Source organism: Melanostigma gelatinosum (genome assembly GCF_949748355.1).
Source record: "Melanostigma gelatinosum genome assembly, chromosome: 22".
Lineage (NCBI taxonomy): Eukaryota > Metazoa > Chordata > Actinopteri > Perciformes > Zoarcidae > Melanostigma > Melanostigma gelatinosum.
This window is the reverse complement of record NC_136655.1, coordinates 18,607,810-18,624,323: the sequence shown is the minus strand read 5'-3', so window position 1 is coordinate 18,624,323 and position 16,514 is coordinate 18,607,810. Positions and strand designations below refer to the sequence as shown.

General features: G+C 42.9%; 1 protein-coding gene across 3 annotated transcripts in view; it reads left to right on the top strand.

Moving 5' to 3' along the window:
* Positions 1–16,514, top strand: part of sbf1 (SET binding factor 1) — a 67,680-nt gene that overhangs the window by 33,901 nt on the left and 17,265 nt on the right. For all 3 annotated transcript variants that reach the window (XM_079294609.1, XM_079294608.1, XM_079294607.1), the window contains exons 7-19: positions 226–358; positions 475–583; positions 1,958–2,071; positions 4,714–4,791; positions 5,278–5,391; positions 5,511–5,639; positions 5,761–5,859; positions 7,315–7,522; positions 7,845–7,957; positions 8,134–8,283; positions 14,696–14,764; positions 15,008–15,169; positions 15,349–15,614. In XM_079294609.1, the coding sequence (XP_079150735.1) occupies positions 226–358; positions 475–583; positions 1,958–2,071; positions 4,714–4,791; positions 5,278–5,391; positions 5,511–5,639; positions 5,761–5,859; positions 7,315–7,522; positions 7,845–7,957; positions 8,134–8,283; positions 14,696–14,764; positions 15,008–15,169; positions 15,349–15,614 (1,744 nt within the window). The remainder of the gene's footprint in view (positions 1–225; positions 359–474; positions 584–1,957; positions 2,072–4,713; positions 4,792–5,277; positions 5,392–5,510; positions 5,640–5,760; positions 5,860–7,314; positions 7,523–7,844; positions 7,958–8,133; positions 8,284–14,695; positions 14,765–15,007; positions 15,170–15,348; positions 15,615–16,514) is intronic.

The following is a 16,514-nucleotide window of genomic DNA, read 5'->3' as shown; positions in this document are numbered from 1 at the left end:
AATAATCAAACACATTATTTATTATTTAAAAGAATTTCCAGAACTGCACAGACAGCCTGTTAGTCGCCCAATCAGCAATTGAGGGTTTAAAAAACCCTAAATGTTGTTTCAGACTTTTCCGATGATTAGTTTAACTGAGTTACTGCTGGTCCACCATACAAGTACGAATGAGGTTTGTGTCCTGGACTCGGTGTGACGCCTCGTCCGTGCCCTCTCCCCCCTCAGGTATCGTCAACGTGTTGTATCTGTTCTGTGCCGCCCTGACGGAACACAAGATCCTGTTCCTGTCCAGCAGCTACCAGAGACTAACGGACGCCTGCCGCGGACTGCTGGCCATCATGTTCCCCCTAGAATACAGGTGGGGTTCCACTCCTCTGTCTCTCCATACGGTCTTTAGATGTTTCTCTGGGTGCTCTTTGTCTCAGGACACATGTCAGATGTGCTGAATCTCATTCCTGTTTGTGTCCCTCTCAGCTTCACCTACGTTCCCATCCTGCCGGGGAAACTGCTGGAGGTCCTGAGCACCCCCACCCCCTTCATCATCGGTGTCAATTCGTTCTTCCGCTCGGAGACACAAGAACTGGTGAGTTCCCATCACTGCAGTACGATTGGACCAGCGTCACAGTGCTGCTGTTTATTTGGAAACTATACTGGAGTATGTTTTCTCCAAACAACAGCACCTCTGATTAGACACGTCTTCTTCTTTTGATATTCTGGAAGATTTCCTGATGAAGGCCTACTTCATCAATTCATATTCAAAGAGGTCCAGTTACTGTCAAATACAATCAACAACGTGCATTTCTCTATCAGTTCAACTAATATGTAAAGTAGGATACTTTTAACATAGACACATTTAACTTATCTGGAAAGAAAAAGCTGTCTTCACTATGAATTCAATTAGTCCAGTTAACTCATGGCCTACATGTCAAGTTCAATAAAGCAAGACAGAATATTCTGAATAAGAATATTCCAGTAGTTTGTATCTTGAATATAGTCAGCACCATTCTCATGCACATGTGTCGGTGCTCACAAGCTATGGAGGTTAAAGATGCAGCCGTTGGTAAAAAAATGAAAAGCTTATTCTATAGCCTCAGAAATTGGTCACGGGTCTGGACCGTGCGCCGCCTTCACCTGATGATTGTCCCTCATTGTCCCTCATTGTCCCATTACGACGTAAAACCCGCGGGGCAGTCAGAAGCTGCAGGAAATGTCGGCACCACACAGCCAGCTGGAGAACAAAATGACACAGAAACTACACGTATGAACCCACTCCATCAACAATAGACAAACAACCAGCATCATTTAAATACCCAGCATGCACTGTGTGAAAGATAGACTAGTGGGAACACCTGCTGCCAGTTTTCAGCTGTTGGGAATAAACGTGATTTTAATAAAATGCAATATTGGTAGTTGAACAAACTTGCTCCCAAAAAAGTAACTAGAATGATCTACTATATACGTACATAATACCTGGAGCTATGTGATTACAATGGAGAGAATGTTTCATGTAAACTCTCTCTGACCCATTAAGCAGTACTTCATCTGCTCCTGCCTTACCTTAAGAGACTCTTTACAGACAAGATAAATGATACCAAAATATACATGACGATAATTATCGTCTGGATCTCATGATAAGAGAAAACCATTGGCTGTTGTCTTTATTAAAGCTCGATGAAGGTGTAATGAACCCGTTGTCTCCCATCACAAGGAGACTCAGTGTTTTGTACAGTAGTCGCGTGTCTTTTTATTCAGTGTGCGAGCGGTCTGAGGTTATCGTTGGGGCAGCCTCTCCCCGCCGTCCGCTCTGAAATCTTGACTGTTTTGTTGCTTGATAACGAGCGTCCTGTAATGAGCAGCCGCCGACAGAGACCACTTTGTTCGTGTGTCGTCCGTCACGCTGCGCTGTTATCAACAGTCTGGGAGGCAGAGGTGAAAAGTGTATTTTGGATGTTTTCAGTTGGATGTGATCATCGCCGACCTGGACGGAGGCACCATCACCATCCCCGAGTGCGTCCACATCTCCCTGCTGCCCGAGCCGATGCTCCAGCAGACCCAGACCATGCTCTCCATGGTAAGAGCTGCAGCCCAAAACTCTGAACACACACACACACACACACACACACGTGTGACTGGTGAGCACTGGGACATCCCATTAACATCCAGTGGGTGGTTTCTACCAAGGAAAGGGATTGGTTTTACCTCCTTCTTCTTGAGATGACTTTATTTTAGGTTGAGTTTAGATTTTTGGTGAAGAGAAGTTTCTACAGTTTTGTTTGAAGTGGTGGATTTGATTTCTGTTTTAATTTCAACGCATACAGAAAAAGTCTTGTGCAACTTTTGGAAGCTTGTCAAAGATAGAAAAGAAAAAACTAAAAACAACATCACAAATATTATCCATCTCTGAAAATGAAATTGGGTGAGCAACTTTAATAAAGTGTGCTTTCTCTACTCTGTTTTTAGTTTGCACTTTAGTTACCTTTTTAGTTGAAGCTTGGTGCTATGATGCAACCAACTCACCGGATCTCATACACACACACACACACACACACAATATAAAGAATTTCCTATCAAGTACTATTCCTGCACATTCGCACACATCAAATATTGCCAGCTCATATCAAGCATGCAGCTTCGGCCCCTCCCAGTATTCCAGAGCCAGCCCATTCTGAGAAATGCTTTTTTTGATTTCCCAGCTTCCTCATTGTCTTATTTGTACAGGGATTTCTTTCCTGCTTCCCTGTTGTTGCTTCTGTTGACTGTGTGCATGTGTCTTCACAGATGTGTGATGACACCATACAGCAGTGCACCTGTTGTCTCAGCTATGCGGCTCACAATAGAGCTGCTGCTGGAAATCACTCTGTTTATGATCAATTTACTAGATGCACTGTAGATTGTTTTTAGACGTGAATACAATCATAACTGAGTTAGGAATAATGGGTTAACGCAATATATTGTTCCGCTTGTCTGGCGCTTGGTCATGTTTGATTTAATGTCTCGGATACAGTTTTTATTGCTGAGCAAACTAGTAATGGTGACACTGTTTGTTTTACAGAATTTTACAGCGCTCATAAAAAACCATTCACTGTTTTCATTCATTATTTTACTGCATTGATGTGTAGCGAAGGTAATTTAGATTTTACGACACAGATTACATTAGCTTTCTTGAAATCAATAAAACAAGCAAATATTTGACCATGTTTTGTTTGGTGTACATGTTTGTTGATTAAAGTGTGACGGGTATATACATGGTCGGTGGTGCGGTGTTTTGGGAGGAAGCCAATTCGATTTTTACTCGAGATGGAGTGTTCGTCAAGGAAATGTAGTATTCTTTTATTTAGAATACAGAATCATTTACCGAGACAACCGCTGACACAGATCCACTCGCTCTGTGTGTGTGTGTTGTTTTTAATTTCATTAACCATTGTCATCACATGGAGAGATGACAGTGGTTAGAGTCACACCTGTGATTTAGGTGCTCATGGAATAGAATGGAACAGATAGATCTGTAAACCCAGTTTTAACTACCGTCCCATTAAAACTATTGTGTACAATCCCAACAGTAGCTTATGTTGTTGCTGCCGCCGGCTGTGTGTCAAAGTGTCCTCAAGCAAGACCCTGAACCTGGACACACTGACCGGGGCCTCCGCTACATGCCTAAGATGACTCGGCTCAACAATACATTCATCTCGTGAAAGAGTGATTTCATTGTGAAACCTCGGGATCGTCCCACGTGTTTTTGTGTTGTGGAGATTTCCTGTGACCGGCTGCTCTCGTGTGCTCCGTGGCTTCTAACCCGGAGACTCTTGTGTGTTGTGGTCCTTGCTCTGCATGGATGGAATGAGAGCTGGAAACAAGTGGAAGAGCAGTTCACCCGGTCACGGACCTGTGTGTACAGACACCAACACAGACTTCTACGAACCCGAAAAGTATCAGCCGAGTCCGATCAGCTCACATAGAGAGATGAGACTACTGCGAAGCTGGAAAAGTGGGCGGGGGGTTCGAGTAGCACGGGCTTTATTTGTAGAAGGTAGAAGCTGGTTTGGTTGAAGGTCGTTGGAGACTCGATGCTGCAGATTGTTGGGCAGCAACCATGAGTCGGGGCTTAGCTGCTGTGCTCTCCTTCCGCTTCGCTGATTGGGTTTTCACGCAGTGGCCTAAGACCACAGGCTGTTTCCAAGGTAGCGTTCTGGATATGTTCCCGCTGGTAGTGACCCTCTCCAAATGGTTTCGTTTTCCGTAGAGCTAGACATAAAACAACTGAACTTTTCTTCAAGCTTTTGAGCAAAAACTGACCGTATTAAGACAAATCTCTGCTAAAATGACTCGAGTAAAAGGCATTCAAAGGCACAAATAATAACTAACCAGAGTTTTTTTATGAGCCTTATATTGTTGTGTTCATTGGAGACCCATATGAATAGCCAGACCAGCAATTGTTTTCTTGAAGAATATTTGTGTTTGCACTGAAAAGAATGGTAATAGTCGTAGTAGTAGACCGGTGATCCCTGGTTCGTGCAGCAAAGTCAAGTTTGCTCCTAAAATGTGTTGAATGAAACCAAACTAAACTGTACGGTTAACAGGAAACACGTATTCTGTGGATTACCACCATTTTTGAAATTCATCACACAGTGGTTTGATCCTGTCCTCGGCCATACCTGGTAGGTTTCTACTGGCCCGCTGGTCTACGTTACTGAGGTGTTTTTGTGTTGTGTGTAGGTTTTGGATCCGGAGCTGGAAATCGCTGATCAAGCCTTTCCCCCACTCTCCACGCAACCCTCCGCGCTCAAGATCCAGGTAAGAAAACCACTCTACTCTCAGCAGCTTTGTTCTAAAAACAATCTATTGAGGTTTTAAAAACATTCAAGTCTCTTTGCTATATTTATGGTGAGGAATTAACCAAATGAAAAAGTCAGTAAACTTTAGATGTAGCTCGTAAAGTCAGCACAATGGCAACACTTTTCAATAGCCGGCATGGTGAATTACTGCAATCTGAGATGTCCCCAGAGTAAACTATTGTTGCAGCTAAACTGCTCACACCCTCAACCAAAACTGCTGTCTAAATCTGTACACTGCTGCTCTGAGAGGCCGAGTGTCTAACTAGCAGGGTATGTTTTACATTTCATTCTTGTTGCCATGAAAAGAGTGTTGAAAGGTCAAAAATGTAACTGGGTTAAATCTGCGGGTCCAGGATTGTTTCCAGCCCCCGTGTCCTGTTCAGTTCCTCGTTCCGTCATTCCTTCGGTTTGTTTGTGTGTACTTTAACTTGACTGTGTGTTCCAGGACAAGGAGATCCGGGGAGTCTTCCTGTGGCTGTTCGCTCGGCTCTTCCAGGGCTACCGCTGGTGTTTACACATCATCCGCATTCACCCAGAACCGGTGATCCGCTTCCATAAGGTCTGTAAAGGATACTGCACGCCAGTAACCCCTCCGACCAATCGCCTGTGTGTTCTAAAGAGAAAAGAGCGCCTGCATGAGAGGTCGGTATCAGATTAGTGTGACGTGTGTTCCCGCAGGCTGCCTTCCTGGGTCAGAGGTCGCTGACGGAGGACGACTTCCTCATGAAGGTGTTGGACGGCATGGCGTTCGCAGGCTTCGTGTCGGAGCGAGGGCCTCCTTACAGAGCCACCGATCTGTTCGATGACGTGAGTCTGTCAGCGCATTGTACACAGCTAGACCTTTTTGTTTTTCTCCCGTTTGACTGAGGGTGATTGAATGCAACACGGCTCGGTTATGAAGGATAACTTCTTTGTCCCGTTTCCACAGCTGGTGGCCAATCACGTTGAGCGGATACGACAAGAGGAGACCTGTCCGCACAAAGTCATGAACCACGTCAAGGAACTGGCTGAGCAGCTCTTCAAAAATGTATGGTCCCGCAGCAAACTGAGGACAAATGGCATTTCTCAATGAATACCCTTCACTTACCCCTTATTCTGCTGGTTTCCTGTCAGTCCTCCTTTCTTCTCATCACTTTCCTCTTGTGATACTCTTCTCTGTGACTTTTTTGGCCCAGTTTATTTCTTTCTTTTCCTTTTTCTATTGCTGCAGGTTTCAACGTTAATGTTTTTTGGTCAGAAATCTTCTTGACCAAAGTCGATTGTTACTTACCCTCAACACAAATTGTTTTATTTTTTTAGAGGACGTCATATATATATATATAAAGTTAAAGGAAGCACGATGGCTCACTCCGTTGCTATTTCCATCCATATATATATATATATATATATATATATATATATATATATATATATATATATATATATATATATATATCCGGACCAATAAACTGAACTCAATCCTGCTCTATATTATTCCGCCTCCTTATAAAAAGTATATTGTATGGTTTTGATAAGTGGTTAGAGTAAATATTATGATCAGTGGTGGAATGTAACGAAGTATATATATTGCTTAAGTACTGTACTTACTGTATGTACAAATTCAAGGTACTTTATTTGAGTATTTCTATTTTATTCAACTTTGAACTTCCACTACATCTCAGAGGGAAATATTGTACTTTTTACTCCACTACATAAATTAGTAATTTTATTCCTGTTGTTTGTCGTCCAATGACCTCATTTTCTGTTTGTCAGTTCAGTGAACGAGTGCACTGAAGTCAGGTTGAATGTGTGAGGTGATCTGTGAAGGACAGCTGACGGGTGATGTCAGTGAGAGAGGATCTGGATTAATTCAACTTCATCACGGAGAATGCGTGTTCACATATGTCGGTCTTCTGCGCATGTTGATTTTGCAGCTTAGCTAGCAAAGCCTCAGATGTCCGTGTCCGCTCTGCATCAGTCAACACATCTCAGGTAGCCAAAATTACCTGGTCCAGCTCTGGCGTAAACTCGGCATGCCGGAAGAAACACGTTGGACGAGTCCCGCTGCCGACACTGCTATTATTGGGATTGCAGTGATGCTGCTGCTCGCACACATCCATGAACGTACTAACGTACATAAATTGAGATAAAAAAACAGCAGCAGTTGCCAAATACAAGCAATGCAGCTGTATTCCGTGCGTGTTGTACAATTATTGACGTCCCGCGGGCCGGTCGGCGACAGCCAACGGGCCGGATATGGCCCGGGGGCCATACAATGCCCAGGTCTGTAGTAGCCTGACGTGCCATCTTACTTGCCCCGTGCAATCGGGCAAAGCTCATTGTTGAGTCCTGCGTCTCCAATAACTAATAGTCTGAGAAATATCCTCCTTTTTTAAAGCTCTGTTTTGTTAAGTCACTTCTCTGCTTTCCTTATCTCACTCCCTCACTTTTCCCTGTTGACCCCCTTTTTTCTTATTTTCTCTGCGTCTTTCCCTCCCTCTAGGAGAATCCTTACCCCGCTGTTGCGATGCACAAAGTCCAGCGACCGTCGGAAAACAGCCAGAACACTGCACAGAATCGGTCGCCATTCCCCACGATGGACGATGTGGCGGTGCAGCTCTTCATCGACCACGCCGCCGCCAAGCTCAAGACTGCACCTCCTGTGGTCAAGGCGGAGCTCAAGGGCATGGTGCCATCTGGGCCCCCACTGGGTGAGCTGGGGAGAGGACTGAGAATGATTGTTGTTTTTTGTGTGTGAGAGTTGGTAATTTGCTCAATTCCAGGTCTTGAAAATGGATCAAATGAAATAAGAAGCAGTGTGCAGGTGTTAAGAAAGTGCTAAACACCTGACAAAAGTTTGTTGCAACGCAGCGGGTGTTTGGTTTGACAGTTCAATACCTCCACTTTCACCTCAAACTTCCTGTGTGAACTCTTCCCTCCCGACAGTCTGTCTCACACTGTGTGTTTAATGGGGTTGAGCTTGGTGTCGCAGTGATGAACGAGGGTCTGATCACTTCTATGGCGTCTCCGCAGGAGACACCGTGGACAGGAACGGCAGCGTGATGGCCAACAGTGCCCGCAGGCTGGAGGTGGTCAGGAACTGCATCACGTACATCTTCGAGAACAAGATGCTGGAGGCCAAGAAGGTAAGAGTGACTCATTCCTGACGCGTGACAAAACGGTTCATTGTTGCTCCTAAACCTGTAAGTGTCTTGTCCCTCAGGAACTTAACTCACCTGTTTACCTCAAAACGTGAAATCTGTCCTGCTGGTTTTATGTGTGTGATTCAGCTGTTGCGGTTATTTTCATCTCCTCTGTCCAGTTGATGCCGGCTGTGCTGCGGGCGTTGAAGGGTCGGGCAGCCCGGGTTTGTTTGACCCAAGAGCTCAATCAGCACGTCCTGCAGAACCGAGCTGTGCTGGATGACCAGCAGTTTGACTACATTGTCCGAATGTTGAACTGCACCTTACAGGTGAGTCTGCAAATACTAGAATGTCACTGAAATCAACAGTATAGCAAAACAACTTGATGAGATGTTGGTCTTCATCAAACTGCTATGACAAACGGAAGCATGGCAAGAAAACATAGAGATGAACAGATGAGGATTAGAATGCCATGTCAGCTTTTCATGTATTGGGTCAACAAATAGCAAATTTGGAAAAGCCAGAATATCACCAAAGTCATGGATGATTTACTGAACGGCCGTACTGTGCACAGGCCCAGGCGCAAAAGAGAAACAAAACTACAAAGAGACACAAATGACTACAAAGAGACACAAAACAACTTCAAAAAGACACAAATGACTACAAAGAGACACAAATCAACTTCAAAGAGACACAAATCAACTTCAAACAGACACAAATGACTACAAAGAATGAATGAATGAATGAATGAATGAATGAATTTCATTTATATAGCGCTTTTCACAGACAGTACTATCACAAAGTGCTTAACAGAGCAGACATTTAAAAGCATAAAAAACACAATGTGACCCTAGGGTCAATAAATTACATACACAGAGTGAATAAAAAATGTTAAAGAATAAAATAAAAATAAAATAAAAATGTAAAACAAATGTTAAGAGCAGGTCTAGGACATGGGTTTACTTTTACACAAACGCCAGCCTAAACAGGTGGGTTTTTAGCTGGCTTTTAAAAGTATCCACAGTATCTGCGAGGCGTAGAGTTGCAGGCAGAGCATTCCAGAGCCTCGGGGCCACTGCCTCAAAGGCTCGGTCACCACGGGTCTTAAATCGTGTGCGTGGGACTGACAGAAGACCTAGAGCATTTGACCTGAGAGTGCGGGCAGGTGAATAGGGGCGAAGTAGATCAGCTACATAAGTCGGAGCCTGACCGTGAAGTGCTCTGTAAGTGATGGTGAGAATTTTGAAGTGTATCCGAGATGCTACAGGAAGCCAGTGGAGAGATCGGAGTACGGGGGTGATGTGAGACCGTCGGTTTGTCCTGGTGAGTAATCTGGCGGCAGCATTTTGGATGACCTGCAGACGGTTAAGAGCAGATACACTGAGTGATGTGAAAAGTGAGTTGCAGTAGTCAATGCGAGAGGAGATAAATGTGTGTATGATCATTTCTAATTCAGGCGTTGATAATACAGATCTCAGTTTACTGATATTTCTTAGATGGAAGAAACATGACCTGGACAGCTGCTTAACATGAGGGTCAAATGACATGGAGCGATCAAAGAAAATCCCAAGATTGCGCAGGTTGCAATGGGAAGCAGAGGAGAGAGGACTAATAATCTGCCTGATCATGGGGACAAACTCTGGAGCAATAACTAGGACCTCCGTCTTAGAGTCGTTGAGTTGCAGGCAGTTTTCTGCCGTCCAGTCTCTGATGGCATTGACACAGTCCAGGAGCCTAGTTAATGTGAATGCCTCGCTGGGTTTGAATGACAGATGAAGTTGGATGTCGTCTGCATATAAGTGATAGGACACATTATAGCTTTTTATGATCGGTCCCAAAGGTAACAGATAAAGGGAAAATAACAGAGGCCCCAGAACCGAGCCCTGCGGTACACCACAAGACAGTGGAGAGGTAACAGACACAAAAGCACCCACAGAGACATTGAAACTTCTGTCACTGAGGTAAGATGTAAACCAGTCTAACGCTATGCCAGTTATGCCCACCCAATCACGTAGCCTCTTAATCAGGATGTCATGGTCTACAGTGTCAAATGCAGAACTTAGGTCCAGAATAACTAACACAGAGCAGTCACCTGCATCAGCACACATGAGAATGTCATTTGAAACCCTCAGGAGAGCGGTTTCAGTAGAGTGTTGCTTACGAAACCCAGACTGGAACTTGTCGTACATGTTGTGCCTCTCCAGTGCAGCAGTAAGTTGTTTGGCCACCACTTTCTCTAAAAGTTTGGACAGGAAAGGCAGTTTTGATATGGGCCTGTAGTTCATGGGAAAAGCTGGATCTAAGTTAGGTTTCTTTAATATGGGCTGGATAGTGGCATGTTTGAAATAGGAAGGGACAATTCCTGTAGACAATGAGGAATTGACAATAGATGTTACTGCAGGGCCAATAGTTAACAGAACGTTCTTAAATAGAGAGGATGGAATTATATCCAGAGGGCAAGATGATGGCTTTGTTTTGTTAATTAAGTCCATCAGGTCTTGAAGGCTGATAGGCTGGAAAGAGCCCATAACAGCAGGAGATTGCGAGGAGCTACAAGTAGCCGAACAGATCCCAGGCCGAATGCCAGACCTAATACCTGTTACCTTATCATTAAAATAGATCAGGAATTTGTTGCAATCGTCAACAGAATAGCATGGTACAGTGGAGACAGGTGGTGAAACAATTCCTCTAATTGTGTCAAACAGAATCTTGGGATTTTTCTTTGAAGAAGAGATTAGGTTGGCAAAATAAGCAGTTCTAGCTTCCTTTACTGTGGTATTAAACGAAACTCTTAGGTCTTTGAGATATAAACGATGCACTTCTAGCCCAGTAGCTTTCCAGAGCCGCTCTGCCCTGCGACACTTCTGTCTCACGCTGCACACAGCTTCTGTCATCCACGGAGTAGTGTTATAGGCAGCCCTGGTCCTTTCCTTAAGAGGTGCCACTTTATCCAGCAAAGTGGTGCAATGTTCATTAAATGACTGTATCAAGTGTTCAACATCATTGAGATTTGTGTAAAAGTCACAGCAGAAGTGCATCGAGAACTGATCAGCTGTACTCTGAGTAATAATGCGTGAGTGGAATGTTTGTTTCAGACACAAGGGGTCAGCATTGACAGAAAGATCAAAGAAAATACATTTATGGTCACTGATCAATAGGTCCTCACAACGGGTATTATCAATATCAAGACCCAGAGAAAACACAAGGTCCAAGGTGTGACCACCCCTGTGAGTGGCGCCAGAAACATGTTGCGTGAAATTAAAAGATTCAGTAATATTGAGAAACTCAGTAGCTATACAGTCTGTGGTATCATTGACATGCAGATTAAAATCACCAACCAGAAGCACTTTGTCTAGCTTGATAATAGAGGTCAGAAAGTCTGTGAATTCTGATAAAAACTGACCTGCAGGACCTGGAGGTCGGTAAATTAAAAAACAGTAAAACGGCTTTTGCCGGCCCACTTTAGTCAGCTGTAGTTCAAAAGTAGCATAGGATTCTGTGCTCCCCAAGTGGCAGGAAAACTGATTCTTCCAGACCACGGCGAGGCCTCCACCGCGGCCTGTCAGACGCGGTGTCCCAACATAAGAACAGTCCACAGGGCAGAGTTCATTGAAATGGATGCATTCCATATTCTGTTGCCAGGTCTCGGTCAGAAATAAAAAAGCCAAATTATGACTTGTGAACAAGTCATTTAAAATGTGAGCCTTGTTTGTTATAGAGCGTGCATTAATCAGACACATTTTGATGGGGGAAGACACTGTGTCGTCATCAGCACAGGAAGCTTTGGGGGTATGTGCAATAGGACGGATCACTCGTGCAGCACCTCGAAACCGACCATAACTAGGGCGTGAGCGCGAGTCTGTGATTCTCACGGGAATGCTCATGGGTCGTGGAGTGGAAGTTACGTTAGAGGCTGGAGATCCTCCATGCCGCCAGGGGGAGCTGGTGTTGCTTGTAGGGGATGAATGCGGCTGATGAATTATCGTAGAGGAAGAGTGACAGCGGACAGGGGATCCAGGTGTAAACAGTCAATCATGTGAATGGGAGTGAACAGCATACTGTAAATTAGCCGCTAGCAGGCGGCTACCCAGCTTGTTAAAATGAATACCATCCTTCTTAAAAGCGGAAGAGCGGCCCCAAAACAGATTAAAATTGTCAATGAAGCTCACGTTGTTGGTCCTGCAGGCGGCCTGGAGCCAGGTGTGGAGGCTGAGGACTCTGCTGAACCGCTGTGATCCACGGCCGAGTGTTGGACTTGGACCACTGATAAAAAAAAAAGAGACACAAATCAACTTCAAAAGAGACACAAATGACTACAAAGAGAAACAAAACAACTACAAAGAGACACAAATGACTACAAAGAGACACAAAACAACTTCAAAGAGACACAAATGACTACAAAGAGACACAAATCAACTTCAAAGAAACACAAATGACTACAAAGAGACACAAATCAACTTCAAAGAGACACAAATCAACTTCAAAGAGACACAAATCAACTTCAAAGAAACACACATGACTACAAAGAGACACAAATCAACTTCAAAGAGACACAAATGACTACAAAGAGAAACAAAACAACTACAAAGAAACACAAATGACTACAAAGAGAAACAAAACAACTACAAAGAGACACAAATCAACTTCAAAGAGAAACAAAACAACTACAAAGAGACACAAATGACTACAAAGAGACACAAATGACTACAAAGAGAAACAAAACAACTACAAAGAGACACAAAACAACTTCAAAGAGACACAAATCGACTTCAAAGAGAAACAAAACAACTACAAAGAGACACAAATGACTACAAAGAGACACAAATCAACTTCAAAGTGACACAAATTACTACAAAGAGACACAAATCAACTTCAAAGAGACACAAATGACTACAAAGAGACACAAATGACTACAAAGAGAAACAAAACAACTACAAAGAGACACAAATGACTACAAAGAGACACAAAACAACTTCAAAGAGACACAAATGACTACAAAGAGACACAAATCAACTTCAAAGAAACACAAATGACTACAAAGAGACACAAATCAACTTCAAAGAGACACAAATCAACTTCAAAGAGACACAAATCAACTTCAAAGAAACACACATGACTACAAAGAGACACAAATCAACTTCAAAGAGACACAAATGACTACAAAGAGAAACAAAACAACTACAAAGAAACACAAATGACTACAAAGAGAAACAAAACAACTACAAAGAGACACAAATCGACTTCAAAGAGAAACAAAACAACTACAAAGAGACACAAATGACTACAAAGAGACACAAATCAACTTCAAAGTGACACAAATTACTACAAAGAGACACAAATCAACTTCAAAGAGACACAAATGAACTTCAAAGAGACACAAATCAACTTCAAAGAGACACAAATGACTACAAAGAGACACAAATCAACTTCAAAGAGACACAAATGACTACAAAGAGACACAAATGACTTCAAAGAGACACAAAACAACTTCAAAGAGACACAAATGACTACAAAGAGACACAAATCAACTTCAAAGAAACACACATGACTACAAAGAGAAACAAAACAACTACAAAGAAACACAAATTACTACAAAGAGAAACAAAACAACTACAAAGAGACACAAATGACTACAAAGAGACACAAATGACTACAAAGAGAAACAAAACAACTACAAAGAGACACAAAACAACTTCAAAGAGACACAAATTGACTTCAAAGAGAAACAAAACAACTACAAAGATACACAAATGACTACAAAGAGACACAAATCAACTTCAAATAGACACAAATGACTACAAAGAGACACAATTCAACTTCAAAGTGACACAAATGACTACAAAGAGACACAAATCAACTTCAAAGATACACAAATGACTACAAAGAGACACAAATCAACTTCAAAGAGACACAAATCAACTTCAAAGAGACACAAATGACTACAAAGATACACAAATGACTACAAAGAGACACAAATCAACTTCAAAGAGAAACAAAACAACTTCAAAGAGACACAAATGACTACAAAGAGACACAAATCAAATTCAAAGAGACACAAATCAACTTCAAAGAGACACAAATGACTACAAAGAGACACAAATCAACTTCAAAGAGACACAAATGACTACAAAGAGACACAAATCAACTTCAAAGAGACACAAATGACTACAAAGAGACACAAATCAACTTCAAAAAGACACAAATTACTACAAAGAGACACAAATCAACTTCAAAGAGACACAAATGACTTCAAAGAGAAACAAAACAACTACAAAGAGACACAAATGACTACTTAAAGGTGCAAAACAACCACAGACAAATAATAACTTCAAAAAGACCAAACAATTACAAAGTGACACAAAACACAGAGATATGCTTACCGACTACAAAAAGACACAAAACAACAACAAAAAGAGGCTTTTACAGGAACAGTTGTAAAGCCTGAGTGTGTTGCTCCTATGTGGAGGAGAGGTGGTGGGGCCTTTTGCTGGTCTGTGCCCAGATGTCTCATAATTCTCCCACGAACAAAGGTCCTACTTAAAAATGATCAGTTCTGTAGTTTCAGTTGGACTTTAATGATGCTAAAAGAGAAGTAATTTACAAGATCTAACATACGAGATCTATCTGTATTTAAAGCAGATACAATGAATAGTCCAGTGACGAGCGTCAGATGTTCAATAAAATTGTGTTTTATGGTTTGTAAGCTGTCTCATCATTCATTGCTTCTTTATTTCTGTTCAGGACTGCTCACATATAGATGAACACGGTATTGCAGCTGCCCTCCTTCCACTGGTCACAGCCTTCTGCAGAGTAAGTTCATAACTAGTGTCACCAAAGTCATTCCACATTCCCACAATCAGCCTCAACCACAGCAAAGAACCCATTAAGCCATTCAAAATCCAGTGATTCCCGTCGTGGTTTTACATTTGACTGAGTGAGGGGATCTTGAGGTCGGTGGAATGTCTTTGTCTGAACATGAATTCTACAGATCTGAATGCCATTCCAGGTGGCTGGTCCCCCTCATAAAAGTCTCTCCATGTGTTTGCCTGACAGAAAATGGGCGCAGGCATCACTCAGTTTGCCTACAGCTGCGTCCAGGAGCACATAGTGTGGACCACCATGCAGTTCTGGGAGGCCATGTTCTACAGCGACGTCCAGAACCACATCAGAGCTCTATACCTGGAGACAGAGGAGGGAGAGCAGCAGAACAACCATGTGAGCACCTACGTCACACTCCATATGGTTCCAGAGTGAACAAAGAAGTGATGTAAAACGTTTGGGTGAATTTCTTGGAAGAAATCTAGACTGAGTCAGTACCCCAACCTGCTGAGCTGAGGGTCATTTTTGTCTCGGTTGATGAATCACTAACGAGCCTCTCTCTGATTGGTTCTCAGGAGCAGCCGGACGGGTCGGGCGACGGGAGGGAAATCAGCGCCCTGGAGCTGGCGTCGGAGCAGAGCCGGCTGTGGCCGACGCTCAGCAAGGAGATGCAGACGGAACGCGTGCAGAAGGAGGAGAGCACGGTGTTCAGCCAGGCCATCCACTACGCCAACAGGATGAGCTACCTGCTGCTGCCGCTGGACACCAGCAAGAACCGCCTGCTGAGGACCACCGGCCTCGCAGACGTGGAGAGCGTCAGCAACAGCTACGTCACGAACAGGTACGGCCGGCTGTCAGCCTTCGTAGGGACTTGGTAGAGGATTTACCCCACGGAGGCAGCGGCGGGTTTGGTTCCGACCCGCGGCCCTTTGCTGCGTGGCGTTCCCTCACTCTCTCCCCTTTCCTGTCATTCTCCAGCTCTTCTAATAACGTCAATAAAAGCCCTAAAATAATCTTAAAAAACGACCCAAAGGGGATCAGAGAGAAATGTTCAGGTAGTCCTGTAAAGGATAAGTATAGACTCACCTTCTCATAGTTAAAGTCACTATAACCTTATTGCTAACACAAATAAATGAAATAAAGGAATCACATTGATGTTGAAAGCAATAATCGTCGTTCCCCTGTTATTTCAGACGAAACTGTTCCATAACCAATGATCTTACTGCATTATTAAACGTTGCTGAGAATCATTCATTTGGACAAAATCATTTTATAAACCATGTTCACATCTTAATGACACAATTCCACTGAAAGTTGATATATGCTAAAATATAAAATGTCATTTTTATCTTGAAAATAAAACTTTATTTTGAAAGTGATCAAATATAGCATGTTCTGAAGTGTTTTTTTAAACACTGAGCTTTCGTTTAAAATCTCTTTACATTCATGAATATGAACCTTTATTTTGAGATCCCAAGTTGTCTGTAAAAAAAACAAACTTGGGCAACCAAGGACTCTCATTCTGATGAAACCGCCATTATTCACCATCTGTGATCTGTGAAGTGAATATCATTTCATCCAATATTAATTGATCCTCATGGGAAACGTCAACTACTAAAAAAAGAAGTTCCACATTTAATTAAAGCTATCCAAGATCTCCATAAACAAGCTGTTCAGTGTGAGGACGTGAGGTGACTACTTTACACCACACGCATATAAAGAACAATACACATGAAGCGGA